This window comes from Notechis scutatus, chromosome 5 (assembly GCF_049901735.1).
Source record: "Notechis scutatus isolate UNSWTSFEM ecotype Mainland chromosome 5, rNotScu1.2, whole genome shotgun sequence".
NCBI lineage: Eukaryota > Metazoa > Chordata > Lepidosauria > Squamata > Elapidae > Notechis > Notechis scutatus.
The window spans coordinates 19,900,540-19,926,810 of NC_142013.1; the positions used below are offsets into that span (position 1 = coordinate 19,900,540).

At 38.5% G+C, this 26,271-nt stretch overlaps 1 protein-coding gene across 2 annotated transcripts; it reads left to right on the forward strand.

Annotated features, from left to right (window-relative positions):
- Nucleotides 1-1,717: 1,717 nt before the first annotated feature.
- MPHOSPH8 (M-phase phosphoprotein 8) lies at nt 1,718-25,603 on the forward strand. Of its 2 annotated transcripts, XM_026675092.2 has the most exons (15): nt 1,718-1,963; nt 4,753-4,908; nt 7,497-8,615; nt 10,192-10,291; nt 11,720-11,947; nt 13,984-14,109; nt 14,189-14,277; nt 14,888-15,028; nt 17,444-17,530; nt 19,349-19,503; nt 21,457-21,611; nt 22,380-22,507; nt 24,126-24,182; nt 24,708-24,791; nt 25,142-25,603. In XM_026675092.2, exons 1-15 carry the CDS (start codon nt 1,742-1,744, stop codon nt 25,181-25,183), a joined length of 2,889 nt encoding a protein of 962 aa, XP_026530877.1. In that variant the 5' UTR covers nt 1,718-1,741; the 3' UTR covers nt 25,184-25,603. The 2 variants fall into 2 exon arrangements, with proteins under 2 accessions (XP_026530877.1, XP_026530878.1); XM_026675093.2 differs by lacking the exon at nt 24,126-24,182.
- The last annotated feature ends 668 nt before the right edge of the window (nt 25,604-26,271 follow it).

Sequence of the window (26,271 nt, forward strand, 5' to 3'; positions counted from 1 at the left end):
TTATGTGTTTATGTTTTGTGTAATGTTTATGTTTGAAAGGATGTTGGAAGAGAACTAATGAAATTATATATAATGAATATACATAATTTAAGGTAAAAGAAATACAATCAAACAGAAGGAAAGGGAGCAGTAAAGAGAAGTTGGGAAAGGATATGAAGTTGAACAGATAAGATAAATATATATATTAAATTGTGTTGGTATAGAAATGTGATAAGTTGGAATTATCTCGCTCTTTAAATAAGATATTCTATGTGTTTTTTAGAAAAAGATATTTTATGTTACTACATCCTTGTTTTGTTTGCTTGTCTATGTGTTTTAAAAAAAATTAATAAAATTTGTTCAAAAAAAAAGAATATACTTGTATAAATAATATCATGTATTCTAAAAACACTATCTAGACAACACTTTGAGTATATACAAAGTTTTTTTATTTAGTTTTTTTATAAACTAAAACAATACAACAAAATAACCAAAAAACATAATCATTAAAAACATTTTAAAAAGTCTGTGAGAGAGCACACTCAAGTTTCCCTAGCAATGCAACCACTTGGCAGGCTATACCCACATGACAGGATCCTCATCCAAATGGCAAAGCCATGTTTTCAAAGTTAGGGGATAAAATCCCAAAGATTTGGCACCCGTGGCAGAAAAGGATCTCCTCCCTGGGACCAGATGACTCCTTTGTGAATGGACTCTGCAGTGTGGGCCCTTCCTGCCATACCTGAAGAGACAGGTAAATTGGATTGGGAGAGGTGAACAATCCCTCAAATTACCCAGCCCCAAGCCACATGAATTTGGAAATGAAAACATATTTTTTTATAAGCAATAACAGTATGTTATTTTAGAGCGGGGTTAGTCAATATCCCTGATCAGAAAATGGCATTCTTCTCCAGCTTGCCAACTTCCTGCAGCTAATTTCAGCTTGTTCCTCATTCAGATGCAGATGGACAGGTAGTCCTCGACTTACAATGAAAATTTTCATTTGTTAAGTTGCCCCATTTTACCTTTCTCGCTACAGTTGTTAAGTGAATCACTCGTTGATTAGTTAGCAACCCAGGTGTTAAGTGAATGTGGCTTCCCCATTGACCTTGTTGGTCAGGTGGCAAAAGGTGATTGGGGCACTGCAATCGTCATAAATATGAAGCAGTTGCCAAGCATCTGAATTTTGATCACATGATCATGGGGATGGTGCAAAGGTCGTGTGAAAAACGGTCATAAGTTAACTTTTTCAGTGCCGTTTTAACCATGAACGGTCACTAAACGAACTGCTGTAAAACGAGGACTACCTGTATAGGTGGGAAATTAGTTTAAGCTGGGGGGGGGATGCACCCTAAAGCCCTCAGCTACCAAAAATTCAAGACATGCCGTTCTTGCGTGTTACAGCAGATCTGGAAAAAATCCAAACTCGCTACTCGGTTATTAAAATCACAGAGTGTAAAAAACTAGATCGGGATTTAAAAAAAAAAAAAGCTGCTGAAAGCGCCCAGGCGCGTAACCTGCAAAACTCCAAGGTGGCTTACTCCGCCCCGCCTCCTTTCCCATCGCGTTTTCTGATTGGCTGTTTTCTGCCTTTACGCGTGAGTGCACTTTTCCGACCCTTTGCTCTGATTGGCGGCTGTTCCGCTGGCCGATTTGTAGCGAAGGCCAGCGCCGCTCTCTCAGCAACCTATCAGGGCCTTCGGCTGCCTCCACACGCGGGGCGGGGAAGCGAGATGTTGTCGTTCAAGGTTCGGCCTCCAACATGGCGGCGGCCGTGAGTGGGGCCGAAGAAGAGAAGGAGGCGATGGCGGCGAAACCGCCGGCGGATGGCCGGACGGGAGAAAGCGGAATGCAGCCGGGGACGGCGACCGTGGCAGCGGGTGCCGGTGGAGGCGGTGGCGGCGGCGGCGGCGGCGAGAGTGAGGAAGAGGAGGAGGAGAACGTCTACGAGGTGGAGAAGATCTTGGATATGAAAACGGAAGATGTAAGTCCGGTGAGGGGCGGGTTTTGCAAAGGCAGAGCGGAGTTGAGGGCTGCAGGATATATAGACAGCCAAGAAAGCAAACCACAGAACAAGTCAACCAGAATTTTTCTCTGAGACCCAAATGACCAGGCTCAAATTATTGTACTTGGGACACATTATGCAAAGACCCATAAAAGGGCGAGAGGCCAGGAGAGCGGGACAAGAAGGCCCCGGGGCGAAGGGACAGAAAGAGAGGGAATGCCATGAGGAAAAAAAAAAAAAGGCTTTCCTGTCGTTTCCCGCCCCGTTTTTTCTCTCTCCTCTCTCTCTCTGTGGCTAATACAATGTTGAAGGAAACGCGGCGGCCTCTTGCAGCTGAGGGGAGGACTGACTCTAAATTCAGGAGACAGTTTTCTTACCCAAAAAGGGAGGAAAGTTGCAAAAAAAAAAAAAAAAAGAGGAAAGTCGACTAAAACATATGAAGGAACAGTTGCAGGAATTGGGTATGGCCAGTCTAGAGAAAAGAAGGATTGGGGTGACATGATAGCAGTATTCCAATACTTGAGGGGCTGCCACAAAGATGAGAACGTCCACTTATTTTCCAAAGCACCAGAATGCAGGACAAGAAATAATGGATGGAAACTAATTAAGGAGAAAAGCAACCTGGAATTAAGGAGAAACTTCCTAACAGAGGGAACAATTAACCAGTGGAACAGCTTGCCTTTAGAAGTTGTGGGTGCTTCATCACTGGAAATTTTTAAGAAGAGACTAGACAGCCACTTGTCTGAAATGGTATAGGATCTCCTGCTTCAGCAGAGGGTTGGACTAGAAGACCTCCAAGGTCCCTTCCAGCTCTATTCTGATTGATTGATTGCAGTTTACATGAGAAACCAAGGAATTGGGCCAGTTCGGTTAGTCTGCCTTTAGAGAGAATTGTCTAGCTTGAACTGAAATGGACAAGTGGCCTGTCTAGTTCCCTCAGCATTAGCCACTTTTGTCTGTCTCAGATTGAATAGGTTTGCTTTGCAGAAGTTGGGCTTTATGGAGATCCCAGGAAGTTGGGCTGAGACTTGGTCTGAAGAGCTCCTCACCTGACCTGTATTATTGTGAAGGTTTAGGAACTTGACAATTATCTTTGCCAAACTACAGTACAGGGAGTCTTCAATTTAACGACCACAAGTGAGCCCAAAATTTATGCTGCTAAATAAGAAAATTGTTAAGGGAGTTTTGCCCTATTTTACCAGTTTTCTCACCACATTTGTTAAGTGAATCACTGTAGGTCTTAAATTAGTAACCAGGTTGTTAAGTGAAGCTTGTCTTCCCATTGATTTTGTTTGTCATAAGGTCGCAAAAGGGAATCATGTGACTCCGGGACACTGCATACAAATTTTGGCACTTTGGGCACTCCATTGTAAATGTGAGTCAGTTGTGAAGCATCCAAATTTTTATCATGTGACCATGGCGATACTGCCATGGTCACAAATGTGAAAAATAAGTCACTTCTTTTCAGTGCTATTTTAATTTTAACGGTCACTAAATGAACTGAGGTAAGTTGAGGACTACCTGTATAATAAAGTCCTCATCAACCAACTGTATGTTCAGTGACTATAGTTACAACAGCACTGAATAATTGGCTTTAGAACTGGTCCTCAAACTTGTAGCATCTACATGGTCATATGATCATAATTGAGATGCTCCAGAAGTGGCATGCGCTTTCAAAGATTGTACATCCTATGGTCACACGATTGTCATTTTCAACTTTCCCTCCCAGCTTCTCACAAGCAAAATCAATAGGGAAGCCAGCAGGACATCACAAGTCAGGGTCATGTAATGTCTTCCTTAATGACCTATTGTAATTTGCTTAACCATAGTAGAGCTGACATAAGCCTAGTGTGGTCATGTAGTGTTTTACTTTATGGTTGTGTAGCACAGAGTAAGTGAAGACTCCACTTTCCCACCCTCTAGGCTACTGTAATAATAACAAAATACCGTTTTTCTGATATGAAACTTATGAGTTGAAAATAGAACATTTCCTCACATAATTCTTGTTACTGGTATTGAAAAATAATTGCAGCTATATGGCTGTGGCAGTGGATAGCATGTTTAAAATTTGAAGAAATTGCTCCAATCTTTCTAGAAGTTCTGATTGTTCTGGGCATGATCAAACTTTGAAACAGTTCTTTTTCTGATTCAAATCAGAAATTGCCAAAACATATTCACAACTTTTCTTCAATAATTTTCTATAATAGATTTAACTTGAGCCTCTCTGAATTCAAAACTTTCACCAAAACTGTACCAGTCTATAATGTGGAATATTTTCTATTGTTAAATATTTTGTTTGCTATTTACTTTTTAACCATTTCCCTCTCAATTACCAGGGTTAATTAAAATATATGGACATCCACGTTAAAATACAAGTTGGGCATGTTTAACAATAATAAAATCCAGAATTATATAAATCATAAAACCAAATCAAAACCCAGTTCCTTAGTCATTCTCTGGGGATGTCCCACAACCAACTCCAAACATCCTTACTTTATCCTATCATTGAAAAAACAGTAAGAACTTGATAACCACCCAAAAGACTAAAGGGGTTAGTGACTGCTGGATCATCGAGGGGAGGGTGTTCCATAAGGGAGGGGCAGCTATGGGAAAAGGCAGACTTCCAAGATCCAGTTAAATAGCAAGATTTCAGGGAAGATACCTAAATGAATCCATGTGTTCATTGTGACCATCTGCTAATTTATTATTTATTCTACTCAATGGGATGTCATGGTTATTATGCACATATGTAACTTTTTTTCTGTCAGGGAGAAGTGAAATACAAAGTACGGTGGAAAGGCTATGCACCAGATGATGATACATGGGAACCTGAGGAACATTTGAAAGACTGTAAAGAAGTTCTTCTTGAGTTTCGAAAGAAAATGCTGGATAATAAATCTAAACCTGTTAAAAAAGAGATACAGGTATGTTTGGTTTCATTCCCATTTGCTTCAACCCATTTTTCATAATCATGGATCCCGCCCTTTGCAAAGTGTCAATACCACCACCATTAACCCACTCATCCTTGAAGCTCTTTCCCTATTGCTTTTTCTGAAGTATAACTCATACCGGCTGGATAGTCCTCATTTACCAATCATTTGTTCAGTTCACAGTCAGTGAATGAGTGGTATTTAGAACCAGTCGTTGAAGTTGTAACCATACCAGGGAATGACCCAGTAGTTGGCAACTGGCTTGCATTTAGATGGCTGCAGCATCCCATAGTTATAGTATCATTGTGTGCAATCTTCCCTGCTGTCTTCCACAAACAAAGTCAGTGGGAAAGAAAGGTTGAAAGTTGCTCTGACAAGTCACTCCTGCTCCTAGCTGGTATATGGGCAAGTGTGGCCACGGCCCAGCCTGGCTCCATTCAAGCCACACAATATCCCCCCTTCTGTATTTGGGCCATGTGCCCATGGCCTCACTGCAATTACACTCTGCACTTCCTAGCCTTGCTGCACTTGGGTCCCACTATGCTGTACATCCCCTGGCCTTACTGCATTCCCTCCATATTGCAGCACCCTCTTCTTGATTGAACTTCCTTCCTGGTTGGGAGCTGCCTAAGGAAAAACTTGTCATAACCAAGACTTGTGACTTCCTACTAGCTTCCTCGTTGATTTTGCTTTTTGGTAACTGGCAGGAAATCACAAGTTCCAGCCATATGAGGTCCTTGCATAACAATCCATGATTCTCACTTAATGATGGAAATTGGGATTGCCAATGATGCACTAAATGATGCACTTATATGACATTTTGCTTTATAATCGTGTTGTTTAGCAACAAGACTGTGTTTCTCCATGTCATATGTAGGTATATGCATATTTTTTTATTTTATCATGTTTATGTAATGTATTATAGGATATGGTGACCCTTTGAGAGCTGCATGCAATAAAATTTCATTTTAATTTATGCCAATTAGTGTACATTCAAAGTGACAATAACATTATTCTAAGATAAGAGAAATTCTGCACCTAATTACCATTGTTAAACAAGGACTTGTATGACAGTTCTGATCTTAAAGCATTTTAAAAATACCTTTTCCCTTTGCAGTTTATGATCTCCCTAGATGTTTACGAAAAAGGCTGTCTTAAAATGATGAATTTGAATTTGTATCCTGTATGATATTGCTTGTAAAAATATTTCTAGTGGAACCAAAATTTTACAAAATTAAATTGGTAAAATGATTTTCATTTATGCAAAAATTACTCATGCTACCTTTAATAGACATTAATCTGTTAAATTATATTGGTCTCATCGGGATTCAGACAACATTTCAGACATTATTTCTTTGGACTTGTGAAAAGGAGAATTCATTTGGTCATCTTGATTTATTTTGTCCTTTATTTAATCTACATATTTTCTTCTGTGTACTGAAATAAACTCCAATCATTATAAAGAGGATTGGATAATACTCATAATTATTCATTTAAAACAACATACCAAAAGGCAAATTAATTGGAAAAAAAACAGAAAACAATAAACCGAATCAAGGAACTACTAAGGAAAAAAATCCATACTGCCACAACATTGGCAGGATTTTATTGTATTGTACATAGACAGAGAGCAAATGTCACACTCACTAGCAAGGATGATATTACCTAATCAGGTAGTAAAACTCTACAAGCACACAACCTAAGTCAGAGAGCATCAAGGACTCCATAATTGAAATCTTATTAGCTTACTAGATATTCGAGCAATCTTATATCAGTTTTGTACTTTGGCTGTTTTGGTTTTCAGACAGTTTAAAATGCTGATATTGAGTTTCAAATGTCTTTATTGTTTGGAATCAAGCTGCTTAAGAGGTAGCCTATATATTTAAATGCCTGCCTACTCACACACTGAAAGGGCTACGGAGACCCTGGATGTATAGATGGTGATGCTACATAAAATATCAGGCAGAACTCTTTGCTGGTACCCTCTATGTGCAGAATTTTATCCCTGGTGTTTTCCTTTAGAAAGGTATAACATTCAAAACTGCTTCTAATTAAGAAAATAACTTTGTGCCTATTTTTAATACGCTGCAATTATGGACTTGAAATGATTTAATTGCTCTTTTTCTGATACTTTTGGTTTTTAATATTGGTAATTTTAGATGTGATATTTATGTTGTTGTGCAAAAATATTAGTGTTTTGGTCCAAAAACTCTAATATCAACAGGTGGATGGAGTTTGGACTTTTTCACTTGAGTTGATTGAATAGTTACTTTCTCAGCCATGTGGCAACTCTCATAAAGTAAAGGAAGCCTTCAAAAATGTGTATATGATTGGTCAAAGGAAAAAAAAATTAAATAAAATCTTTGAGAAAATAGATAATTTGATCTCAGATCCTTGATTTTGTTTTCCTCCATATAAAGATCAAATTTGAAACCATTTTTGAATATACTAATGTTACTGTAAGATCCTGTGCTATCCTGTCCTACCCTATCCTCTATCCTATCCGATCCTATGCTATCCTAATCTATTCTATATTCTATATTAAATGTTTTAAGTGTCCCTTCTTTTTCTCCCTTTTGTAGAAACTGCCTTTAAATGATGATCTTTTTGAAGCAGATTCTGAAGCAGATAGTGATTGGCAAAGTGATACAAAAGGGGACCGATCACCAAAGAAGAAAAAGAAAAAATCTAAAGACAGAGAAGATAAAAGCCAAGATGAAATGCAAAAGAAAAAAAATAAACTGGGCAAAGTTAAAGAAAAACCATTTCTAGAATGTGAAAATTCTTCTGACAGTCTGGCTTCAGATTCAAAACCAAAGAAAAGGACTTCAGAGTCAAAGGAAGAGATTAAAGATTCCAAAAAACAAAGGCGAGAGGATATAAAAGATAATAATAAAAAAAAAGAAAGCAAAGATGGTAAGAAAAAAATGAAAGAGGAGAGCAAAGAAAATAAGCATATGCAAAAGGGGAAACACAGTATTAATCATTTAGATGGTGAATCTAGCATGCAAGATGATTCTTTTTCTCAAGCTGCAGATTTTGAAAGTGAAGATTTAGATTCTGATAGCAGTGAGGAAAAACATAAGACACCTTCTGGCAAATACTGGTTAGAAGAGGTTTCAGTTCATCAGGCTGATAGTACTTCAAGCACAGATGATAGTTCTGAAATAAGGGTTAAAAAGAAGAAAAAGAAACGCAAAAAATCTGCGGAGTTAGACGAAAATAGAAAAGTAGATAAAAGTTTGGAGAAGAAGAGCACCCAGAAAAAGCAGAAGGTTCCAGAGAAAACAAAGGCTGCTCCTGAGGTCGAAAATAAAAGGCCATTTATATCTGCTCCAGCCCAGAAGCCTTTGAAATTGTCAGTTGATGAACGGGGATGCAGGCCCAATGATACAGGAGGAGAGGGGAGCAATAACACCAAATGGAAAAGTAAAGAGGCGAAGGCAGTCCAATCTTACGGCGGGAATATGCTTCAAAAGGCAGCCATTCCTGAAAGCAAAGAAAAGAATACAAATTGGAGAAGTGATGAGGAGAAAATAAAAGAGAAGCCTTCTCAGTATTCTCTAGGGGAGAATCTTTTTGAAAAATTTATCATGGACATGGAAGGCAGTAAAGGAGGGAGCATGGTTGTCAAGAAGAATCTCTCCAAAATTGAGCTGAATGTTGAAGAAATCCCAAAGGAAAGAGGCACTTTACCTAAGGTAATCAGTATTGGATGACACAAAATTAGGATTTATTTACCAGACCTTGTTTTCTTTATTCCAAATCTTCATTTAATCATATGTACCAGCAACTTCCTTTTTTTCCTTTTCTAGGCATTTCCATTCATCTTTTCCCCCTACTTTTAGTATTTTAGGAGTCAAAATAAATCATTTTGAGGCAGTTTGAACTGAAATCGCACCTAAATTTCCTATCCTATCTGTTCTGTGTATTCTGCCCTATTATACTATTTCCACTCCCTAGATTATGTAAGTAATCTCAAAGCAATTTGATTAATGCAAGATAATCAGGCTGCTGTGTAAGGCTTGGTTGAAATGATTCTGCTATTTTTACTCCGGTGAAGTATTATCTAAGGGCTAAATCTGCATTAACCTACTATTTCATCCTTTATGAGTAAAAGGGTTTAGTTACCAGCTTGTGTGATTTACCTGTGAGTAAGTTAACATGTTTTATGAAATCCACTGATTATATACGCCTAGAATTCTTGTGTCTGTAACCATCAGTTGGGTGAAATTGGAAGGCATAGGGCCGCAATTACTGAACCAAGGTAGATTAAATGGGCTATTTTAATAATATGCCCCCATGACCCCTATGGATATGAATTGGGGAGGATGTAGTGCTTCAGTGCCACCACAGTCATGTGAACCTCATTTTCAACAGTCCCTAACAGCTGCTCAGAAGTTACTGTGGAAACTGGTAGGAATTTTAAAGTAGATCGTGGTTGCTGAGGCTTCTTACCACTTCCCATTAGCAAAGTCTTTGCTTGTGGGGAGAAAATCAAGGGGGAAGCTGGAAAGGAAGATTGCAAGTAGCTTGGGTAAGCCTATCTACCTGCAGAACCTCCCTCAGTTCTTGTTCACTCATGCCAGCCACTTGTGCACCCATTCTCTCCCTCCATCACCCAGTAGTAGCCATGTAGGGGGAGAGAGGGAGGGAGGGGAACGGAGAAAAAAAAGGAAGAAAATGAGGAAGCCGATTTGGAAGCTGCTCCTGCTCCCAATGTTTGGGGTTTTTTTTTTGTCCACTTGTGGTCATTCTGTTTAAATAAGGAAATATCTCTGAAACGATGATGCATTGGGTCACAGGTTGATGTTTGTTATAGAACTGAAAGTACTTTAGACAAAATCCAGTAAAATAAGTATGTGTCCAAAGGTTTGGGAAATTTAATTTTCTGAGTGTATTTAATTTTCCATTCCAAAGACAAAAAGCTGCTTTGGTAATAAAGGTATGTACTTAAATGCTGAAGAAAATACTGTTGCATATGTTTAATGCCTCTTACACATCCAAAAAAATTTTTTTTATGTTCTGGACTTCACATTCATTTTAGTGTGGTTTAAATTACCCTTATGTTCATGCATAAGCTTTGCTCTGTAACTGGTTAACCATTAGTTTCGCTATGTTTTGCTCTTCTTTAGGCTACATGGAAATGAATGCCAATTCCTAATACTTTTGTAATAAATTGAACAGAAGAACGAATTTATATATTTTAAGTTGTGTTAGCTTTTGTTGCCATCTACATGCATAGCACTCTTGTTTGTGTTTATTTTTCACTTCTAGGAAAAGGAAACCAAAAAAAGTGAAATAAAAGAAAAACTCCAGAAGAAATTAGACTCTGAAAAGGAAGAAAAAAACAGAAAAGAGCAAAGGCAATTTAAAAGTAAGGCTGAAATAATAAATTATAAAATATCTTTTGGGAATACCAGTGTAATATTGTTTCAGTCGTTACAGTACAATATGTACTATTGTTGAAAACCTAATGATTTTTTTCGTCATGCTTACCATTAGCCATATTTGGCACTAATGTTTATTCTCATGGGTTGAATTCAAATGTAGGTGGATGCAGAGGAGCAAGTGAGAGCTTTTTTGTGTGGTATTACATCACAAATGCTTCACAGTGATTCAGAAGACCATGTTGAATGAAAAAGATTGTGTTACTGATAGAATGTTACTGATAGAAAAGAAGTAGGAATTGTTGCATGAATTTGACTTTTAAAGACTGCCCACTAAAATATAGTATGATGCTCACACTAAACTAATAAATTTGTTTCTGTACCTTGTGAAGAGATAAACATCTGTTCAGATAGAGATGAATTACATCTTAATTTAATTGCTGGTAATATATAAAGGCTATTTTGGGCGTAACTCCATGTAGATAAATCTGCTTTCATCTCTCCTGTTATATAAATTTAAATCTTGATTTATGCGGTATATTCTTGTCTAATATTCTAAATGCTTAAACTTAGTAATATTGTTGTATGGTACTTCAGTTCCAGTTCCTAGTATGCTGAAAAATTTATTATGATGTTAGCTTGATGAAAACATCTTTGCAAGTAGTGTATTTTAGATGTTAAAGTTTTATAATAAAACTTATCCAGGCAGTGATTTGAAGAAGAACTAAATCATCAGGAAATGGTTTAATATATTCTAAGGCACCAACTCGTATGCTGACATCAAAGCATCAGTAGAACACTTCAAATACTAGACCATATTTTAAAAGTTTGCTTTGATTGCTTTCCTGAATGAAATATGGGAGCGTGCCTTTCAGATCTGCAGAAGCAAGGGTTTCATGCACAGAGGCATGTCACAGAAAGAAGCATTCTCCATCTGACCCTTTCCTCCTCCTAGTCTTACCAGGTGGTGGTGAATTAAGTATGCCTGTTTGAGCTGATCACACTGGATGGCTTAGTTCTCTTTAAAGTAGGCAGACTGAAGGTGCTTACAATGTTGGGGTGGTGGTGTTATCCGTTAAATCAACACATATGGAAATTTATTTAAAATCAACAGAACAAAATGATCCTACTTGCTTAAAAAGTGAACTTGTAAACATGCTGTAATAAATGTTCCTGTTAAAAAACTGTAAGGTGATGTTTTGCTAGCTTTTTTCCAGTTCTAAAGAATCATTGAATGCCTTTCAAAAACTTAAAATTCCTTTGACTCTTCAAGGCTTTTGTAGATGCATATTGTAAAGAAGGGTGATTCTCACTTTTACATAAACATTGTATTATATTAACCTTAAAAGTAATCATTATATCCCACTCTCGCTATATGGTCCACAAAATAATGGGGTTTTTTTTGTTTGTTTTAGGTTTGAAAGAGATTAGGAGTGCATTTGATGTGTTTAGCATCTGTTCAGAAGAAAAAAATGAGTATTTGGACAGTCGAAAAAAAGAGGAGTCAGCCCACGAGCCTAGATCCACAGATGAATTTAGATTAAAAGATAAGCAAGGATATAGCAGGACCAGCAGAGATGAGACCGATACTTGGGCATACATTGCAGCAGAGGGTGACCATGATATAACTGAGGACAGTTCTGGTAAGTTAACAATGTGTCACTGAGGACAAAAGTTCATTTCAGATGGCTATATATCGTGATCCACAAATAGGTAAGGGGACCAGCATAATGGTCTTAAAGTGACCTTTGAAGAATCCTCATCTATTTAATTCTTGGAAGCTCAGTATCCACTATCCATTGCATTAAGTATCGCTTGTAAGTCAAATGTTCCGTAGAACGGGTCCCCAACCTTCTGAGCACAGCCCAGGGCTGTGATGCACCCTGTTAGGAACCAGGCTGCAGAAGGGATGGGTGAGTGCATGTGTGTGTGAAGCTGCATTTATGAAAGTGGTGCACACACACAAAATCATTTTCTCTTCCCGCCTCCACAATTCCACCGAGCTGGCGACTGTTGACCTAGAGCAGGGGTGTCCAACCTTTCACCTTTCCTGGGCCACATTAGAAGATGAAAATTTGGTTTGGGCCGCACATAATTAAATTAAATAATAAATTAAATTAAATTAAATATTAAATTAAATTAAATTAAAATTATTATTAATTATTTATTTTTAAAAAATTATTTTTATTTTATAATTTTCCGGCCAAATTTTGCGGGGTGGGGGAGGGGAAGAAAGCTCACCCTCCTCGCGCCTACCTCTCCTCCTGCAAATTATTTATTTTTATTAATTTTCCGGCCAAATTTTGCGGGGAGGGGAAGAAAGCTCACCCGCCTCACGCCTACCTCTCCTCCTGCAAATGCAGCAGCGGTGGCAGCGGTGGCGGGGGCAGAAGCAGCGGCGGGGGGCAGAAGCAGCAGCGGCGGCGACGGGGCAGAAGCAGCAGTGGTGGCAGCGGCAACAGCAGGAGGTGGCGGGCGGGACTTTTGGGCTGCGGCTGCCCGCCTTTTCTGTTGCTCGCCTCGCCCGCCTCGCACCTACCTCTCCTCCTGCAAATGCAGCAGCGGCGGCAGCGGTGGCGGGGGCAGAAGCAGCAGCAGTGGCGGCGGTGGCGGGGGCAGAAGCAGTGGCAGCGGGGCAGAAGCAGCAGCGGTGGCGGCAGCAACAGCAGGAGGTGGCGGGGCGGGACTTTTGGGCTGCGGCTGCCCGCCTTTCTGTTGATCGCTCGCCCGCCTCGCGCCTACCTCTCCTCCTGCAAATGCAGCAGCAGCGGTGGTGGGGGCAGAAGCAGCAGCGGCGGGGGGGGCAGAAGCAGCGGCGGTGGCGGGGCAGAAGCAGCAGCAGTGGCGGCGGCAACAGCAGGAGGTGGCGGGCGGGACTTTTGGGCTGCGGCTGCCCGCCTTTTCTGTTGCTCGCCTCACCCGCCTCGCGCCTGCCTCTCCTCCTCCTCCTCGCTGGATCTTTCATGAAGGTTGGGGTGGGCGTTGGGCCGCATTACGAGGTGACCTGGGCCGCAGGTTGGACAAGCCTGACCTAGAGCTAGGTTAAAATCCTCTGTAGACCTTTATGTTTTGAATACTATTGAGAAAAGGTTTCATTAGCAGACAACAACTGTGTGGTGAAATTCTTTTAGAATTTCTTACTGAATCATGTAACTTGATTAATGATCAATGCAATTTTTTTTGAGATTACGGAGGAAGGCACAAAGTATCTCAATCCTGGATCAGTAGTGCTAAATGCTATGATCAATAAATATATTCATTCAAGTATATCCAAAAATAAATAAATATGTCCATTAGGAAATACAGTATACATTGATTTATCACTAAATGTGACTCTAGCATGTTTGAGCTATATTTATTTCACAGAGGATTCAAATACTGTGAATTTTATAATTGAATTTACAGAGATAATAAGCAGAATGTGAATTCAGACTATTATTTCGTGTTCAGAACAACGTTTTTGAGTATGAGACAAGTGGCTTATCTGTTACAATCATTTAGGATGGATGTCAGATTCAAATTTTCAGAAGGTTTGAAATAGTTACTCTGTCCTCAAAATTCAAAGTGGTTCTTGTACACCAGTAATGAGAAGGAAGGATGTCTGCAGAAATAATTGTTTTGATGATGGGAAAATTTAACACTTTTTTTTCTTTTCTTCTAAAAAATCCAAACATGATAGATACCAGGCAACAGACCATGAGTTTAGGTATGGACATGCAGTTAGAGTGGCTGTCACTAGAGGACTTTCAGAAACATCTTGATGGAGAAGATGAAGAGCACTCGACAAAAGACGTGATATCATCAGGTGAGCAACATGCAGAGACTGAACAGCTGCATATCTCCATTTCTGAAACATTAATTTCTGTTGGATGCTTTTTTTCTAGTTCAGCTGCGAGATGCTGTTAAAAATGGAAACTATACTATGGTAAAGATGGCACTTAATTCAAACGAAGAATATAATCTCGATCAGGAGGTATGTTTCCTAGATTACATTATTATAATCATACGATAGTAATGTAATCTGAAGTATATTATTTAAAGATACTGAATCATAGATAATGTGTTTCATCATGTTTACGATTTCTAGAACACAAATTTGTGTTTGTATTTGCATAGAGAAGGCTTTACTTCAGTATGACTGCTTCACAATTTATTATTTTAACAAATTTGTATATCAGTTGTATTAATAAAAATACTACTCATCTGAGAAATTATTCCAGTGTAATCAGCGTATTTTTATTTAAAAATACATTTTAGCATATCAGAAAAATTGATATATCAAAAATGACAAATATTATTCAAGCAAAGTTTTTCGTTTTCAACACAACACAAAATATCTTCTGAATTCAGGAATATAGAAAATATAGTTATTTTTCTACTTGTGTAATGCTTGTGAGTATGCTATACATAGTCAATTTACTTAACAGCAGAACACTGTAGTTAGAAGTTCTCTTCAGATTCAGCTCAGTTAAATTGCTGTTACCTTTGTAGTAACCATGTTGGACATCTGTTCTTCAATAATCAGTTACTTCTTTAGGAAGGTATTTTTATTGATAACTGACCATTATACATCACTGTTGCAGGATTCAAGTGGAATGACTCTGGTGATGCTGGCTGCTGCAGGAGGTCACGACGACATTCTTCGACTTCTTATCCGGAAAGGAGCTAAAGTTAATTGCAGACAAAAGAATGGCACAACTGCATTAATTCATGCAGCTGAAAAGGTCTGTTTCCTGCCGCCTTTTTATGTTTATTCTTTTCTCTAAAATTATGGTAGTTAAACTTGGCTTTTGGGGAAGATCTAGCCCACAGGGCCACCTTGGAAACAGCGAAGGACTGGCCTGCAATGCCACTGCCAGTGAAAACAGCTGGCAGAAGGTTGCAGGAGGCCGTCACAGCCGAAAACGGAGCTAGGAAGCCCATTTTTGCTGGCAGAGCACTCGGGCTACCACAGGAGCCCCCAACACAAGTGACGTTGAGCTGGCCATGTCCACCCCAGCCCCCCAAGGTCAAACACAACCCTAATGTGATCCCTCAATGAAATCGAGTTTGACACCCCTGGCTTAGATTATTGGATCAACTTTACTGTTGATTTCTTTTTCTACTGCTTTTTCATAGTAAGCCAAACTCATAGGTGTTCTCAAGAATATTACCTTGCTTCAAGACATAATACTATTTAAAGAGTCATACAAATACGTAGTATGTTTCTCATAAGTTTCTGTAAGCAGAAATTCTTGAAATGAGTGGCATAAATCTGCTTTGAAGGAAGTGAAAGTAATTTCTATGTGTAGTGTATACTGATCTAGTAGTCTTGTAAGTGTTGTTGCTTGATGACACATTCCGTGATAGTTTTACTATTATGTTGTATACTCTGCAATATTTACCTTTCTAACAGAATTAAAAGAATTGGAAGGCACCTTGGAGGTCTTCTAGTCCAACCCCCTGCTCAAGCAGGAGACCTTATAGCATTTCAGACAAGTGGTTGTCCAATCTCTTCTTAAAAATCTCCATTGATGGAGCACTCACAACTTCTGAAAGCAAACCATTCCACTGATTAATTGTTCTAAGTCTTCATAAATTTGACCACTTTATCAAGGAAATAGTACCATACTACCTTATTCTAAATCATGACATTAAGAAGTGTAAAATATTAGATAAATAATCTTACCTTTCGGTCCCTCTCCATTTTCAGACATTCTTTACAAGTCCAAGTAGATTTGAATAAGAAGCTTGAGATTAAATCTGGGATCTTCTACTGTACGTGCGGCGTCAGAGAGTCATTAAGTGACAGTGTTCTTTTCATCTTGAAATCATTAACCAAACATTTTATAGAAAATAGAAGTGGATCCTACTATCAGAGTAGGGAGATAAAGAGCTACTTGATCTTTTTCAGCCAACATTTACTTTAGCATAGTTGATCAGTATTTCTTTTATCAGTTAACAGTACAATTTTGTATTATTTGAAGAACATGCTGCACAAATCATGCTTATTCCTAGAATTGCTGATTTAATATTTACACATTTATTTTTTAAGGAAAAACATATTTTAAACAAATGAATGTTAGAAGCTAATTATTTGTAGTACAAGTAGTCTTGATTAATAGCTGATAATTTAACAACAGTTCAAAGTTATAGTGACCTCAGAAAAAGAGATTAATGATCTGTTATGGCCATTGAACCATCCTTGCAGTCACATGATCACAATTTGTGAGGTTTGGCAACCAGCTCACATTTACAATCTGCAATAATGTGATCATATTTTTCAACCAGCCAGTTTCAGACAAGAAACATAAATTGAGGAAGCTGGATTCACTTAAGAACAATGTGATTCGCATAATAGCTATGGTGATTCGCCACAATAAAAATAGTCATAAAATTGGGTCCAGTCATGTGATGACTTGCTTAACAACCCAAATTCTGGGCCCAATTGTGGTCCTAAGTTGATGCCTGCCTGTACTTCTGGTAATAAGCAATCTGGATCAATGGTCCCCAACCTTTGCAGCTTGGCGCTGCTTGGAGGGGGGGAAAGAAAAGAAATAGGATACACAAATGCTGGGCTGGCAGGCATATGCATGCATGCAGACTGATATGCACAATTGCCCATCCAGGCACATGTGTGCGTGCAGACTGATGTGCGCAAGTGCCCATTGGTCCACTGCTTGTGCAAGTTGAGCTGAGCACACACTGGCCAGCCACTCATGTGGCCCAGTTCTAAATAGGCCACAGCCTGGTAGTGGGACCCCTGATCTAGATTTGCTGCAAAGAAAGGGGTGCTCCTTTTACAAATAGGATTGCTGGTTACTTTGAGTTCCACTTTGAAAGAAAATGCAAATTTATATCTAACAATATTTTTAATATGTAATGTCTAGTTTGGAACCCTAAACTATGTTCTTTGAGTAACGTGAGAATTCTTCATTAGAGAGTTTAGTATAATAAATAAAACAATATATAGCAGCAAATTCACTGAGTTTGCATTTTTATTTCTCTCTTAAAAGAAAGGAAAATCAGAATCCTTGTATCACCAAACATAGTATAAGTTTGTATTTAACCTTTGTATAGATCTTTGATTCATTATTTTCAGTTTACCTATGTTCCCTTAGGTTCAAAATATTCATGTGTGAATCATTTTGTTTTTGTAGAACAATCTAACTACTGCAGCCCTTCTCTTGGAAGCTGGTGCACATGTGAATGTGCAGCAAAAGAACGGTGAAACTGCATTAATGAAGGTATTTGTTGTTAACTTGAGTAAACTTGAAGAATAATGGTAAATCTGGATATATTTTCATCTAGACAAGTTATTTTCTTTAATAATTCTAATACATTAGTCACGAATTTAATTTAGTCACGAATTAAATAAGATTTACATGCTAATTCATAAGTACAAGAAATGTTCATATTTGGGGATAAAATAAATACGATAATGAACTATAATGTTATGAAAACATTATATGTTGAAGAGAAATCAACATTTATTGCTAGATTATGGACTCGCACGTTGCACTGAGTTAATGTTTGTTAACTTAAGCTCAGACCTGAGTGAATTAATCCTGTATGATATGATATGGACAGATGAATGTGGGAGAAGATGATCCCTTAGTAAACCTGGTCTGGAAATGTGTAGGGCCTTTAAAGGAGACAACCAACGTATTGTAGCACACCCAGAAGCCAACTGGCAACCAGTGCAGCTCCTAGAGTGAAGGGTTTGCCCTAGGATATCAGGATGTATCCATTTCTGCCTAGGCCACTACTTTTTGTATTACTGTAGCTCAGTGGTCCCCAACCTTTTTGTACCAGGGACCAGTTTCACGCAGACACACTTTTTTCAAGGACCGGGGAGTCGAGTTTGGTGGTTTTGCTTGCAGACGTTTCATTACCTGACTAGGTAACATCTGATGTTGTTACCTAGTCGGGTAATAAAACGTCTGCCAAGCAAACCACCAAGTTCAAGGAGCGCCAATGCCTCCTCATTGCAACCCTGAGCGACAGATATTCTCTTCTATTGGGACATTTAAAACGGAGGGTTTCAGATGCAGATTCAGGAACTGCGCCTGGCCGAGAAGCGCCTTCAAAACTGAGCGCTGGGCGGCGGCGGCCCACGGCTGTCTCCACGGCTCAGGACAAGTCCCTGCAGGATGGCTGAGAAGCCCCGCCTCTTGCCTCTGCCTCCCTCAGCCTCATCCCTCAGGTGTCTCCCTCCCTCCCTCAGCCTCATCCCTCAGGTGTCTGCCTCGTTCCTCTCTCAGTCGCTCTCTCGCTCCTCCACCAGCCCAGGAAGAAACTGCTTCAAAGAAGCCGGCAGGGTGGCTTTTCCTGTTGGCGCAGCTCCTCCGAGCGCCCATTCACCCCCACCCGCCGCCACGGTTCAATCCAGTGCTCCGTTCTGCCTGCCTGCCTGCCAGCCTGCCTTCGTTTCTGGTTGTTTGGAACAGCTTCGGCTGAGTAAAAGAGGCGAATAGTTATTATTCTCAGCGAAGCTGCTCGAAACAACCAGAAACGAAGGCAGGCAGGCAGAACGGAGCACTGGATTGAACCTGGATTGATTGGCGGCGGGGTGGGGGTGAATGGGCGCTTCGGGAGCTGCGCCGACAGGAAAAGCCACCCTGCCGGCTTCTTTGAAGCAGTTTCTTCCTGGGCTGGTGGAGGAGCGAGAGAGCGACTGAGAGAGGAACGAGGCAGGAGGAAACCGAAGCCACTGAGCCAGAGAGTAGGACAGGCTTTGGTTGCTTCCTCCCTCCCCTTCTTTCATTTGTGTCCTTGATCCCTGATCCCAGCAGCATTCACCGAAGGCGAAGAAAGCCGCCATTTTTATTTTATTTTTTATTTTTATTTTCTTTGCGGCCCGGTGCAAAGTGATCCACGGACCGGTACCGGTCTGCAGCCCGGTGGTTGGGACCCCTGCTGTAGCTGATGAATTATTTCCAGGCCCAGCGCTACACAGAACCCAGTAAATCTTATGAAATCCAGTGCTATTAGCATCTACCCCAAAATATGCATGTGCTTTAACTGCCTTTTCATAATATCTCTTGGTAAACTCTCACATGTAGGCTTGTAAGAGAGGAAATTACGATATTGTCCGTCTTATGATTGAAAATGGAGCTGATTGCAATATTTCATCAAAGCATCAGAGCAATGCTGTTCACTTTGCGAAACAGTGTAATAATTTATCGGTGTCCGAACTCCTCAGGAGTCACCTGGCTATGTAAGTCCTTGAATTGGAGGTGGTTCGATTTCCTTAGTGAATTGGGAAACATTGATGTCAGTTTTATTTTAATTGGAAGATTGTATTTCTTAAAGTTATTTTAATATAATGCTTAGTTAGATGATTCCTTTCATGCTTATTTTCCTGATTGTTAGCTTTTAGGAACATATTGCCTTTATTAATAGTTTCAGTCTGTGAGGGATTTTTAGGTCTTTTCAAGTTTGAAGGATTTTTAACATTGTTTTATGCAAGCCAAAACTTGAATTACATTTCAAATCCAGAAAATTCTAAAGTTATTTTTTTTATTTACTATATTTTTTGGACTATAAGTCGCTCCAAAGTATAAGATACAACTAGCTTTTGAACAGGAAAAAAACAATCTACTTTTGTCTCCCTGCAATTTGCCTCCTTGCAGCAAACAGCCTGGTCAGCTTCAGCACAGCCTGATTAGCACAAGCAGCTGATTGTTGGTTGGATCGGCCTCTCTACGATCAGCTGTTTCAGGCTGCAGGGATTGCCATTGACTATTGCTGCCTCCGCATGCCCCATTTAGCGGGGATCAGAACGGGCCAATAATGGGGTGCATGGAGGCCGAAAACGGGATGCGGAGGCCAAAAATGGGGTGCGTGGAGGCAGCAATAGGTGATGGTGATCCCTGTAGCCTGAACAGCTGATCATTGGGAGGCCGATCCAACCAACAATAAGCTGCTTGTGCTAATCAGATATACTGAAGCTGACTGGGCTGTTTGCTGCAAGGAGGCAAATTGCTTGGAGGCAGAGGCTGATGGGTGAGAGGTGGCGGGTGGGCAGGGCTTCAGCAACATTTGCAGTATAAGATGCACAGACATTTCCATCCACTTTTGGAAGATTGGGGGAGCATGTCTTATACTCCCGAAAAATAAGGTGTATTTGCTTCAGGATTTTTTTCTTGTGAATGAATATATATTTACATGTCTAAGAAGACATGTAAGACAAATAAGTCATAATAAATATATAATAAACTATTTTAATTTAATTTTTAATAATTACTGTTAGGAAGTTTTATCCAGGCTTCGCTCTTATATGAAGAACTTTTTGTCAGAAAGCCTGTTGTTTAATTTTCTAAATCTTGATTTATTTAGTACATTTATGGTGATTAATATATTTACCTATTGCAATGAGTATTACAAAATTAAAACACAATTATGTCAACCAAACCATCCAGAATCCAATAAAAATATCACATTAACAATATCTAAAAAGAAAACTAACTCCATCCATGCATTCTCTGTGGAATTCAGCTTGGGTAGTTTAAATCCAGGGTCTTAGTGCGCAGAGTAAATAGCACTCTGCTTAATCATGACGTGATGAAGATATATTCAGTTTCTGGAAAACAAAGAGGAAGAGGCAAAGAGGCTTTTACATGAAAAAAAAAAAACTAAGAGGGTGGAAGGAAAGAACTTGGCTTATCTGCTGAATAGAGAAGAAGCTACTGTGCAGAAAAGATTCTTTAAAAATGAATTAATGGGGGCTGTTTGAGTCGGGGACTTTTATTGACATTATTTATATAAGTCATGTTTATTGCTTTTGTTCATTTATACTTAACATTATGTTTATAAGAGGTAAATGAAAGAAAAGAACTTAGCTTATAAAAAGTCTCAATTTCATCCCTTTGAGGGCAAAGACTTTAGAGTTTTGGGAAACAAATGTAATTCAGTTCTAAATACTGAATCCAGAAGTAGATTGGATTTATAGTAGTGGCTGTACAGTGTGAAAGACGGGATGAGGAGGGCTCCTGCACACATTTTTTTCTGTGTTTTTTCTGGCCGCCTTTGTTCTTTCTGTTTATTGATATTCTCGGGTGCTCTGTGGATAGAAGGAGGTCATCAACTGGCATATTATTACTCATTGAAAGTAAACTATGACCCCTTTTCTAGTACAACAATTACAAGTTCTACTTTTGCTTGATTTTAGGCTAACCCGTGTGGCAGAAGAGACCATCAGGGAATACTTTGAAGCCCGTCTTAGTTTGATGGAACCAATATTTGATATTGCATGTCACCTGCTTTGTGAGGGACCAGATTATTCTTCAGAATTCACCTATAAGGCCCCACAGAATGTGCCTGAAGGTTGTATTTGGAGACAAGTTTGATCAAACAGTGAAATGAATTCCAGATATTTAAGGGTGTGATAAGGGTGTGATATCTACCTTATGGCTATCAGCCAGTTGGGATATTTAAATGAAACATGTGAAACTAAAATAATATGTTAAAGATAATAGATAGAATTTTAAAATAAATGAAACATTAATATTGGCAGGTTATATTGCTTAGATATTCTTTTTGAGAAAGAGAGGGAGACAATATAGTATATAGTATAGTATATAGTATAGTGGTATTAAATTTATCTGAATCTTCCAAGTGCATAGAAATTGTGTTATTAGAGAAAAAAACAGGTAAGATTTTTTTTTCAGAATTATAATCCTAAAAGTTAGATTTTCCAAACTTAAAATATCTGATTTGTTTAACAATACATTAGAATTGTAAATTAATGAGTTCTTTATTTAATATTCCTACATACAAAATGTAAAAAGAAATTAGTCTTTAAGAGTCCCAAATCAATTCGTATTTCTTTAAGCATTTACTTTCCAGACTATCTTTCTGAATCAGATTTGGACATTTGTTATGAAAGAAGGGTTGTGATTTGCAGTTACATGGCTTAAGAACTTTGAAATATAATCTGTAGAGCTACTTTTTAATATTCAAGGTATAATTCAAGCTGCCATCTATTTGTGTATTAGAAATTAGATTATAACTGGTTAATCACTTTTTCATAGGGAGATGGCAGTTCTTTTTTTTTGGATGCTCCCGAAATGAGTGTTCATTGTTTTTCCACAGGATCTGGGATTCTTTTATTCATTTTCCACGCAAACTTTTTGGCGAATGATGTCATTGCTCGACTTTGTGGACCGTGCAGTGTGCAAGCTGTAGTTTTGAATGACAAATTCCAGTTGCCTGTGTTTTTGGTAATTTTTTCCATCTCTGGTTACTTTATATCATCTTTAGAGATGTATGGGTTTTTTAAAAATTTCTAAGAGTTAACAATTCATCCTTTTAACAGAGGAATCAAGACTCATTTTAAACTTAATCTTGTATTACGGGGGATACCTTCAGGTTTTTGAAAATTTGGGAAATCTGTATTTGAGCTCATATATTGCACACAAATATTCTCAGTTTCAATCCTTGGTATCTCCTATTTGTTGTGAAAGATTTGCCTGTCTACTGCTTGTATATATAGATCTATAAATAGTTTAAACATGGTTTATTTCATGTGTATCTTAAAATGGTTATATGTCCATTTGTGAGGCCACTAAAGGCAACAGTTTACATTTTTAGCTGTGAACTTTTATAATTCCAAGGAGAATGTGTCAGTCCTGCTATTTATATAGTATATCTTTCTTTGCTTAGGACCTAAAACAATTTCAGAATGGGATATAGAGGATCATCAAAGTTAAATAATTGTGCTGCTTATTGGTCAAAATATATAGTTGTATCTGCATTTTTTGGTAAATATTATTGATCAGTGCACTAAGTGTACTCAGTAGCTCTTTTTCTCCCCATCCAGCAAATACCAAACAAGCATATTTGTGCACATATCTGCATCACATTGTGCACATATCTGCATCACATAGATTCTATTTTTTTTATACAGCAATTATTTATTGTGCTTGTTCCAGCATTCCTTGCTACTTTTTTTCCACATAACAGGCAGTAGTCTGTTATTTAACTTTGTTACATAAGCCTATAAGTAACTTCGTTACTTAAAGCTATAAGCTGTAGCCCTTTGCTTTCCAACATCAGGCTTTGTCATTGCTTCCCTTCTCATTATCATTTAATTTAATATTCAGCTAGTAACAATTTTCAACATATATGAAAGTTTGCATGTTCTTTAATTGGCTAGAACAGATTTACTACCCCCCTTTTTACTGAGTAGCTTAACTCTATTTTCTGTGAGAAAGGGATGGAGTTTGGTGTGCAATACCAAGTAAATATTTCTTTCTGATTTTAAAAAAAGTCTCTAAAATACATATAGAGACTTTTGGTCTACCTTTAATAGATCTTGCAGAGAAGCTAGTGTGACAGTAGGTGGCAGTTTTATTTAGCAATGTATAGTTAAATATGATATATAATACTTGTGTGTGGGATAGACAGGATACACTTTAGAGCAGGAATGGGCAAACTGTTGCCCTGGGGCAAATTTTGGACTGCCTTTGGCCTCATTTTAGAATCTCTGTGCAAGGGAGTTCTGTCTGTCCCTACCTTGCAACTAGGAGACAGAGAGGAAGAGGGAGGTCAGAGAGCAAATGGCTATTCCCACTGCCATTCCCTTTTGGCTCTGGGTCCGCTTATTGCTTGCTTCAGTCCCACCGACATTATGGCCTGCAATGGGGAGGGGGAGAGATTGCCCACTCCTGCTTTAGAAGCTCTGCAAGTGATCTGTTTGTGAAAGATAAGCCAGGAATAGTCAAAAGTCTATTCCGCCTTCAGACAGTACTTGAAGGCGCTCCTGGTACATTATTTGGCTCCAGGTAGAGAGTAGAGAGTGCCCTTTGCCTTCATCTCATCCTTTCCCCTCCCTCCCAGCCCAACAGAGCCTGCCATCCTGCCCCGACAGAGCAGCTTACTCAGCGGATCTTACAGGTGAGTGGCTAGGCTACCTGTTAGGGCATTCATGCCAATCTTATCCAGCCATACGCTCTCCCTGCCTTTGGGCTTATTTTACTGGGAGTTACACGTCCATTTCCTGTACTAGTCTCTGCCCGTGCCAAACCTCATGCCTACTTTTGGGCACTTCCAACCATCTTAAGTTGGTTTCCAGTGATTAAAAATACTAAGACAAGGCTTGCTGGATTTATGTCCAAAATTCATATAGATTAGTGCTTTAAAAACAACTTATTTAATTTCAAGATTTCTGCGTTTCTTTTCCTGTTCTTTTTATTTTATTTTTATACCTGCCTCCTAGAAGCTGCATGTGTTTTTATTGGTGCTGTGGCTTTTATGGTTGGCATTAGGTTTTTTGCCATGCAAGTCGGTAACAGGCTTAATTGGTGAACAAGAGTTAACATGCATTAAAAGATATTTGGGGGAGGCTTTTATATTTTGCCTGGCTTGTGAGGGATGTTACATCTGTGAAATGGGTTCATTTCTTTTTCCTCTTTATTTTAGGATAGTCACTTTATTTATTCCTTCAGTCCTATTCAAGGCCTTAACAAGCTCTTCATACGTTTAGCAGAAGCCCCAACAGCAAAGGTGAGAACTGCAAATGAAGGGCATTATTCGAATGAATATATAAAAGTTCCCCAAAGGCAATTTTGAGCTTACTAAAATGTTATGAAATGCATAATAGTGTAATCCATATTCTGACTATTTATAAAACACTAGTAAACATTTGAAAACATATCACATGGCTTTTCTACAATGTCTTGATATGAAAATGTGTAAAAAAGCAAGCTTCTAAAATATATTGAATGTATGAAATGCTCTATATTATGAGATACTGTTATACTATGTGAATTTATTTAGAACCTGCTATGAGGTCTCTTGTGTATTTTATACATTGAGATGGAAAGATTTTGTCAGTGATTTTTTGTTCCTTACAGGTTAAGCTGCTGATAGCTGCCTATAGAGTGCAATTACAATGACTTAATGAATGATGAAATTTTATTGGACTTTTCCTCATTTGAGTCTCATCGAGAAGTATGGAATTCCTGGTGCATTCAGTGTTCTGTTTAATCTTACTTCATTTTGTTTGAATGCTATTTAAATGTGAAACTTTCCATTAAGTAGCAAATACACTGCTTTAAAAAATTGTGAGAGATTTTATTTTGTAGATATATATATATAGCTGTATTTGTGTCAATGACTGTAATTCATCTTGTAAGGCTCAGCGTAACATTTCCACAATGTGGAATGATAGTTTTTATCTTGGTTGTGTATAAATGCTCACATTTTGCCCTGATTTTGATGTTTATATTTAAGGTGTGTTGTTTTTTTTAAAAAAGCCAGCTATAAATTTCTATTACTGTTACAAAAAAACTTAATAAAGAACTTCTGTGACTATTTTATCTGAGCAGAAGTTTAATATAAGAGAAATTTAGGATGGATCATTTAGAAAGTATGAACAAAATTTCTATGAAGAGATATGGTAATGTAATAGTGTTTTATTATTTAGGTTTAATAGGTACAGGAGAAAATAGTTTTTCAGATACATTAGGGCTATTTTTTTAAGGCGGATTTATAGATTTATGCTGAACTCCGGCCATGTAATGCTCCCCAAATGATTAAACTATTGCCCTGATCTAATCTATACTGGTTCTGAGATAACAATGTAAGATATGCATAAGTCCTATTTGGGTGTAAAAATTAAACTTTTGTTAGTTACTTCAGCTTACATCTTCTGCTATTTATTTTTGGTGTCACTGCATTTAAAATAGCTAATAGAGTAATGGAAAATAATAGTATGCAGTATTTAACTTTAAACTGCTAAATGGCAGCGCAGGTGTTATGGTCGACATTGGGCACATCAACTTCTCTACAGGCTGTTCCCTGTAGAATTTTTCTACGGCTGTTGGCCAGGGCAATTAGGTCTCTAATTCTCACCACAGTAATTGAGATAACAGGGCCAGGCCAAGTGTCTTTTTCTTACATTTACTTTATTAGATTCCATAATGATATATTTTACTGCTGTAACGATGCCTCCAAGGAGTGGCCAAGTGCAATCAAAGGCTAC